Source organism: Phaseolus vulgaris, chromosome 7, assembly GCF_000499845.2.
Source record: "Phaseolus vulgaris cultivar G19833 chromosome 7, P. vulgaris v2.0, whole genome shotgun sequence".
In the NCBI taxonomy this organism is placed as follows: domain Eukaryota; kingdom Viridiplantae; phylum Streptophyta; class Magnoliopsida; order Fabales; family Fabaceae; genus Phaseolus; species Phaseolus vulgaris.
This window is the reverse complement of record NC_023753.2, coordinates 21436137-21444139: the sequence shown is the minus strand read 5'-3', so window position 1 is coordinate 21444139 and position 8003 is coordinate 21436137. Positions and strand designations below refer to the sequence as shown.

Here is an 8003-nt window from a genome sequence, read left to right as displayed (position 1 = left end):
AGGGTAAGCAAACCTTTTTCAGGGGAACCGTTTAAGGACACCCATAGTTGGCATCTAGTGTGCTTAGCCTCAAAGAAATATAGAAAAACTTCAACAGATGGCGAGACGTCGAACTGTGAGCACAAAATGATAAAAGAACGACTAAATGCCTAACTATTATGGTGTAGCTGGGCAAGGGCAACATTGAGCTCGGTTAATAGCTTTTTTTCAAAAATGGATAAAGGGAGACGCAAGAGAACCTTTTTGAAAAACGTGGCATAAAAGAAACAAAATGGACCACCAGGGTACGATGACTCATCACAGCAGATGGGCTCACCCTTCCTACACTCTACGGTTTTGACATTACCCTCATATCTTTTGCTCATGGTATACTCGTTTTCTCTTAACTCTCTAAGACGTAAATGGGTGGTGTAATAAAAGACCTCTTTTAGAAGCTCTTTTTTGGACTAGAGATACATTGAATCGTAATCCATTGCAGAAATAGCTAGAACAAAATCATAAACACAAACAAGATACAAGCACAGTTCAGGCCAACCAGAGACGACGAATTGACAGGAAATCACAGTTCAGGCAATTCAATCAGTAAGATGAATGAATATCTGGCAATAGAGATTAGTGGAGGAAAATACCTGGTATGATGATGGAGGAGAAGGAGTGCGAAAGAAGTTTTGGTGTAAGAGAGGATTTGAGAGCAAGAGAGTTTTGGAGAGAAGAGAGATTGCGTAACAAGTAAGTGAGGAAGAAATGAGTTTTTAATTGTTTGAAAGAAGGAGATGAAGCAGTAGTGCTTCCTGGTCGTTGATGCGCGTGCCACGTGGATGTCTCAGATTTAGTGTGGTGAGATGTCTTGTCAGGAAACGCTTCAGTAACCACGCCTCACCTACCCACTAGGGAAAACGTCATGCCAACCGCCAAATGCTGGTAAGCCTCTTCGCCTAGTTGAGCTTGGCTCGAGTCTGGGGGCTTATGTACTAGACATGAGTGCTAGAGACCTCGATCTAAGCATTTGGGTATGGTCAGCTCGGTTTTGGACCCAAAAGGTGAGTCATGAGCTCGACCCAGATATTGGTGGTCAGCTCGAAAAAGATAATTAAGAATAGAGAGAATATTCAGATTGGTTATAATATATACACTAATTAAATATAAATAAATGTTGTTGGGAATAAAGTAACAAGCACCAAAGAATAAAGGTGGCCTGTGAACAAAGTGTTTTTATGTTGTTAGCACCCGAGAATAAAGGTGCACGTAAGTAGAATGTTTTTCTGTTATGATTATATGCTTTCTGTTGAGATTATATGCTCATCAGAGAAAGTTGTTGGAGGGATATCTATAAAAGGGGCCTGAGACCCCGAGTAAAAAGTACATTGTTTATGAATACATAAGACTGAAATTGAATATTTATTTTGTTTGCTTTGAATGACTTGATCATCAGAGTGTGATCAAAAGGTAGAGCCCCTTTGTCCCAAAGGAGCAGCATCTCGGAGCACCAATTGGAGACAAGTCAAAAGGAAAGCTTGCCCATTTAATCTATTCAAGGTCAACCGACGAGAACAATATTTGTTTTCAATTTGTATTTTGAAAAAAATATTCAGTTTAATACTGAATTTTGTATTAATTTCCTTTTTTATACTTATATTTTGATTGAGTAACTATTTTAAGGTATATACATTTCTAAAGTTTAACTGGCTAAAAACACCAAAATAATATATATAAATAATAATTAGACAAAAAATAAAAGTTATAATTTAGGGTATTTTTAAATAAGCTTGGTTGACTGAATAGAATTATCCGTTCAAAGGAGAGTGGAAGGCAAAAGAACAAAAAGCATCACACCAAATGGATTTATGATTTAGCGGTACATTGGTTGCATAAAAGGATTTAAAATCTTGTCTGTCTCACTTTCAAACGAATGGTACAACACAACAACACACTTTCTCTTCCTTTCCCAGATCTACTTACCATCTTCACCTCTTCTCTCACTCACCATTGCATACTTTAACTCCATGCACCCTCCTCCTTCTTTTTCTTCTTCTCTGTGCAAAGTTCAAACTTTAACCATAACCAACACCACATTTCCCATTTGGTGATAATCTATTGATGGAGTTCACTGAATCTTACAAGCAAACGGGTCCCTGTTGTTTCTCTCCCAATGCTCGTTTTATTGCCGTCGCCGTTGATTATCGCCTCGTCATTCGGGAGACCCTTTCCTTCAAGGTTTTGTTTTTTGTTACCCTTTTTACCACACTGCTTCAATTTTCAATCTTTCTTCTGTGGCTGCAGTCTTTGTAGTTTTGAATTTCTGGGACTTAGGTTTTCTGGGACACTTTTAAGAGACCCAGTTTGTGAATTTCAACTTTTGGGCACTTGGGACTCATGGCAAGGAACGGGATCTGGTTTTTGTTTTTATTGTTTGTTGGTTATTCAGTTTCCTGCATGAGTATGACAAAAACGTATTTTTATTTATCGCTTTGCACGTGCATATTTCTGATGAGTGGAAAAGTTGATATGTTCATGGGTTTCTTGTAGAAGCAAAGCTTGAAGGTTCTTTCTTAAGTACTTAGATTTGTAGGAAAATTAAAGGTGGTGATCCTGTGGAGTGAGGTGATTTCTGTATAAAGAAGTTGGAGTTTTGACTTGGAACTCAACTAGACACTAGCTATCATGAAAGTTGATGTTTTAGATTCCGGTACTGGTATCAAAATTTTTACAGGCACACGAGGCAGTATGACAAAAACGTATTTTTATTTATCGCTTTGCACGTGCATATTTCTGATGAGTGGAAAAGTTGTTATGTTCATGGGTTTCTTGTAGAAGCAAAGCTTGAAGGTTCTTTCTTAAGTACTTAGATTTGTAGGAAAATTAAAGGTGGTGATCCTGTGGAGTGAGGTGATTTCTGTATAAAGAAGTTGGAGTTTTGACTTGGAACTCAACTAGACACTAGCTATCATGAAAGTTGATGTTTTAGATTCCGGTACTGGTATCAAAATTTTTACAGGCACACGAGGCAGTATGACAAAAACGTATTTTTATTTATCGCTTTGCACGTGCATATTTCTGATGAGTGGAAAAGTTGTTATGTTCATGGGTTTCTTGTAGAAGCAAAGCTTGAAGGTTCTTTCTTAAGTACTTAGATTTGTAGGAAAATTAAAGGTGGTGATCCTGTGGAGTGAGGTGATTTCTGTATAAAGAAGTTGGAGTTTTGACTTGGAACTCAACTAGACACTAGCTATCATGAAAGTTGATGTTTTAGATTCCGGTACTGGTATCAAAATTTTTACAGGCACACGAGGCAGTTTACTGGTGTCTTGGAAAATTCAGGCTTAGGAAGAGAAACACTAAATTTGACCGTAAAATGATTGTATGGAGATAGGAAGACTTTAAATTCCATAGGTTTTTAACACTACATTGTGATGGCTCCGGTTCTTTAGATCCAAATTCCAAGATGGTACGAATGAACCGAGGGTCTGAATTAAGGGGTAAAAGCTATGTGCTAATAAACCAGTAAATGTTTGAATAAGTTTAAATGTCATTCGAGAACACATAGTATGCCACATTTCCTTGTAGTTTATGAGGAATAAGATCTTCAATCTTCCAAAAACCATAAATCAGTCGGCTCGTTAGCAATTATTCACCTTGTTTGTTGTGATGTCTAACTGTACTTCATCAGTGCTTCTCATATCTTTCTATTTTAAATTATAATTGTGAGTGCATATGCTGTTGTTTCTTGACTTGATTAATGATACACATCTCATATTGCTAAAATAGAGTATTAAAGTGAGGATAACCCTCAGCGTACGAGTCGTTTACGTAGAGTTGAGGTAGACTTAAACTCATTATTTCTATGATGAGGCTGGAGATGTTCAGTAATTAATGTGAGGGATTGTGTTGGAGATTCTATATTATGTAAATATATGACTAAAATAGAGTATATAAATAGGTGCAAACCTTACAATATGGGTTTGTAAGATTGGATTAAAGTACAAGCTTATTCTAAGAATTACATAGTGCATTAAAGTACAAGCTTATTCTTGAAAAGGGAAATATATATGTGGTTCGATTATGAATGATGTATACTAAAAGACATGGGTATAAAGACAGTCAAAGAGTTTCTTTGGGACTATTCTCTTGGTTTTGATGTGATCTATGTCAATTATACACTTTGGTGTCATGCACATTTCCACCTAACTCACTGATTAAGCTGCTTTATTCCGACTGTCTGCCTCTAGTTCATGGTTTGCAATCATTTTTTTTGGTGTATGCAGGTTGTCCAGTTGTTTTCATGCTTGGACAAAATTAGCTATATTGAATGGGCCCTTGATTCTGAATATATTCTTTGTGGTCTCTACAAAAAGCCAATGATACAGGCTTGGTCGCTGACCCAGCCAGAATGGACATGCAAGATAGATGAAGGACCAGCTGGTATTGCATATGCAAGGTGGAGTCCAGATAGTCGCCACATACTCACAACATCAGATTTCCAGTTGCGTTTAACTGTTTGGTCATTGTTAAATACAGCTTGTGTGCATTTACAGTGGCCAAAGCATGCTTCCAAAGGAGTTTCTTTCACACGAGATGGAAAATTTGCAGCAATATGCACAAGGCGTGATTGCAAGGACTATATAAATCTGTTATCTTGTCAGACATGGGAAATAATGGGCAATTTTGCAGTTGACACTCTAGACTTGGCTGATATTGAATGGTCTCCTGATGATAGTGCTATAGTGATATGGGATTCGTCACTTGAATACAAGGTAACCGTCATGTATTCTATTTTTCTTTTCTATCCCTCTTAACATGTGAAATATTATGATTTAAGATAGGCTTAAGTATATTTTTAATCCATGTAAAATTAGTGAGTTTTAGTTTTAGTCCCTTCAAAAAACTTTCTTTGGTTTTATTCCTCAATAGGTTGAATTTTTGTTTTTGGCCCCTAAATGTCAAGTGATCGTCCCAGGTAACACTCACGAGTGTGTACATTGGCTAGAGATACCATATTGATGCAGCCAGTCAGTTTCAAACTCTAGTTTCCAAACTCTAGTTTCCAAACTCAAACTGGTTATTAGTCCCACACTGCCCAAGTTTGACAGGGGATGCTAGAGTAATTATTGCAATGTCATAATTATCATCATTAAAGTACATGCATTTGATTACCAAAGTTTCATGCATGTCATATATCACATTATACAATCTATCACAATTTAGTGTTAATTATACTCTGTTGCTTTGTATAACCCACTGGTTATGCTATAAATTATTGTTAGAAACTTATGCTGTAATTTACAATTTTCTAAAACTTTTCTTTGACATAGGTCCTAATATATTCTCCAGATGGAAGGTGCCTTTTCAAGTATCAGGCATATGAAAGTGGATTGGGAGTTAAAAGTGTGTCCTGGTCTCCTTGTGGTCAGTTTCTGGCAGTGGGCAGTTATGATCAGATGTTGCGGGTCCTGAATCACCTAACTTGGAAGACATTTGCAGAGCTAATGCACCCATATACAGTCCGTGGCCCTTGTTATGCTGCTGTTTTCAAAGTACTCCTTTAAGACACTTCCCCATGTTGATGGTATCACAGTTTGAAAAAAATATTTACTTTGTCCCTGAAATTGCAGGAAGTAGATGAGCCCCTACAACTTGATATGTCTGAACTATGTTTGAGTGATGATTTTTCACAAGGGAATGATGGTAAGAACAATTACTTTGGGAACCAGCTCTTTTTTTATTTTGGCTGTTAGCTACTTTTTGTAGTTTGCCTGCAGGCAGTTGTTTCTTTAGCCTTTCTTGTGCAAACTTGTCGGGATTGGCTGATAATTAACTTTAGATTAGTTTTAAATTTTCAATAAAGCTTTCTTGAGTAACATCTTCATGTCATGAACATAAAAGGGGTCGTGTCCAAGTTAATTCAAGAGACCAAAGAGATTGAAAATTACTTAGTTTATTTTTCCTATTTGATATGATTTATTGCCTGTGACAATTTGGAAGAGAACCACTGCTTGAAAACTACCATATGTGGGCTGCCCTTAAATAGCATTTATGCTTTCATCTATTTACAAAATCAACATAAGTATCTCTAAATGAGGACTTTTTTTTTTCATGTACACTTTCCTCCATCAATCCTTGTTTTCCCCATTCTTGTAATAAAAAGTTGGAATTCATCACAAGGTAGTTATGTGGGCATGTGCACTGTGCATTTCCACACTTCAAGCTCAAAGCCCTTCTGCATGGGGTGTGTTATAAATAAAAGTATTGAAACCATTTATCATGCATTGATGTAACAGCTTGGGCATTTATGGTTGTTGATTCATGACACTCACATTCTTTTGTTTTGTTACTTTTTTTATATTTCTTTCTCCAAGCAGATTCTCCTGAAGAACCCTTTAGAGTCAGGTATGAGGTCATGGAAGTTCCTATCAATTTACCATTCCAAAAGCCTCCTGCTGAGAAACCTAACCCTAAACAAGGAATTGGTAAGCTACGCTTCTCTAATTTTCGACTGCCATTAATTATGAGCTTTCTTTTAAATAATTCAACAATCCATAGAAGCAAAACTATGGTTCTTAATTCCATGATTTGTATAATAAACAGGAAGAAATGAAACTTCATGATATGGATGAGATTTTCTGATATTTTTGGGCTGTCTAGCATAAACCCTAGCATAAATCAGAACCATGACATTAAAGACAGTTGGTAGCTTGAACTAGTTGATCAGGCTGCAAAGTAATCAAGTGACTGTATATGGAAATGCAGCCATTCATATTGATTGCTATCTTTGCATTATTCATATTCATCAGTTTCCTTTCAATATTACTTTACTGAAGAGACTGAATCATCTACTTGACTTGTACTCGTTGAATTTTTAAGTTGCTGGTTTTGCTTGATGGCTTTTGGAAACTACCAGTCAAGGTTCCTGTGACTAAACTATTTTTGTTGCAGGCATTTTGTCATGGAGCAATGATAGCCAATACATATGCACTCGAAATGATAGTATGCCTACAATACTTTGGATATGGGATATTCGGCACCTGGAGCTTGCTGCAATCTTAGTCCAGAAAGATCCTATAAGGGCAGCTGCTTGGGACCCCACATGCACACGCCTCGTGCTTTGCACCGGAAGTAGTCACTTGTATTTGTGGACTCCATCTGGTGCCTATTGTGTTCATGCCCCTCTTTCACAATTTATCATAAATGACCTGAAATGGAATTCGGATGGCAGTTGTCTACTTCTTAAGGACAAGGAGTCATTCTGCTGTGCTGCTGTTCCCTTATTGCCGGAATCTAGTGAATACAGCTCAGATGATTGATGATAAGCAATAATGGAAAATATGAATGGCCATTATCTCTCTCTCTGCATCTGCTAGATAAGAGTCCAAGGCTTAAGATCATGCAAAATGATGCAGCTGTAAGAGAAAAAGGGTTGGTTGTTATCCTTGAGGAAGGAGGGTATGCTGCATGTAGAGGAAAGGAGGCAATGGAGCAAATTTATGTAGGAGCATTTGAGAAAATTCAATGGCCATCTCGGCCCTTGTTTTAGGAGCTTAGATGAATTCAGCATTCTGTTTCCTGTTTCGTTTTTAAGCTGTAATGCTGTTGTGTTGATTGAAATGCCATCTAATTTATCTGACTTTGAACTCAAAATTATATGTTAAACTAAAATAATATAACAAAAGTTTACGAGGCTACACCATAAAATCTGTCTTAGAACTGAATAATATTAATTATTTCTAAAATACTAGTCGCCAATAAAATGCATATTAATTCTCAATTTCTAATATACAGATGTGAAATAAGAAACTCAAGGGATTATGACACTAAAAAGTTTAGATAAATTTCAATAGTTTTTATTAGAAATTATATAGGAGTGCAATCATAAAGGAGAATATTTTAATGCATTCCAATAAAGAAATACACTCTTTTTATTTTTTAACTAGTGTTCTTAGGAAACTAAACTAGTTTGTGTCTCATGAAATTTTTTAACCTTCATTTCAATTGTTTTCACAATCCTAAAA

At 36.5% G+C, this 8003-nt stretch overlaps 1 protein-coding gene across 2 annotated transcripts; it reads left to right on the top strand.

The window, feature by feature from the left end:
• Window positions 1-1786: 1786 nt before the first annotated feature.
• Window positions 1787-7686, top strand: LOC137828462 (uncharacterized). 2 transcript variants are annotated; one of them, XM_068635053.1, is made up of 6 exons: window positions 1787-2214; window positions 4263-4751; window positions 5310-5531; window positions 5610-5682; window positions 6357-6464; window positions 6931-7686. In XM_068635053.1, the coding sequence occupies exons 1-6, from the start codon at window positions 2098-2100 to the stop codon at window positions 7296-7298; spliced, it is 1377 nt and encodes a 458-aa protein (XP_068491154.1). In that variant the 5' UTR covers window positions 1787-2097; the 3' UTR covers window positions 7299-7686. The 2 variants fall into 2 exon arrangements, with proteins under 2 accessions (XP_068491154.1, XP_068491153.1); XM_068635052.1 differs by having other exon boundaries at window positions 1825-2214; window positions 6354-6464.
• The last annotated feature ends 317 nt before the right edge of the window (window positions 7687-8003 follow it).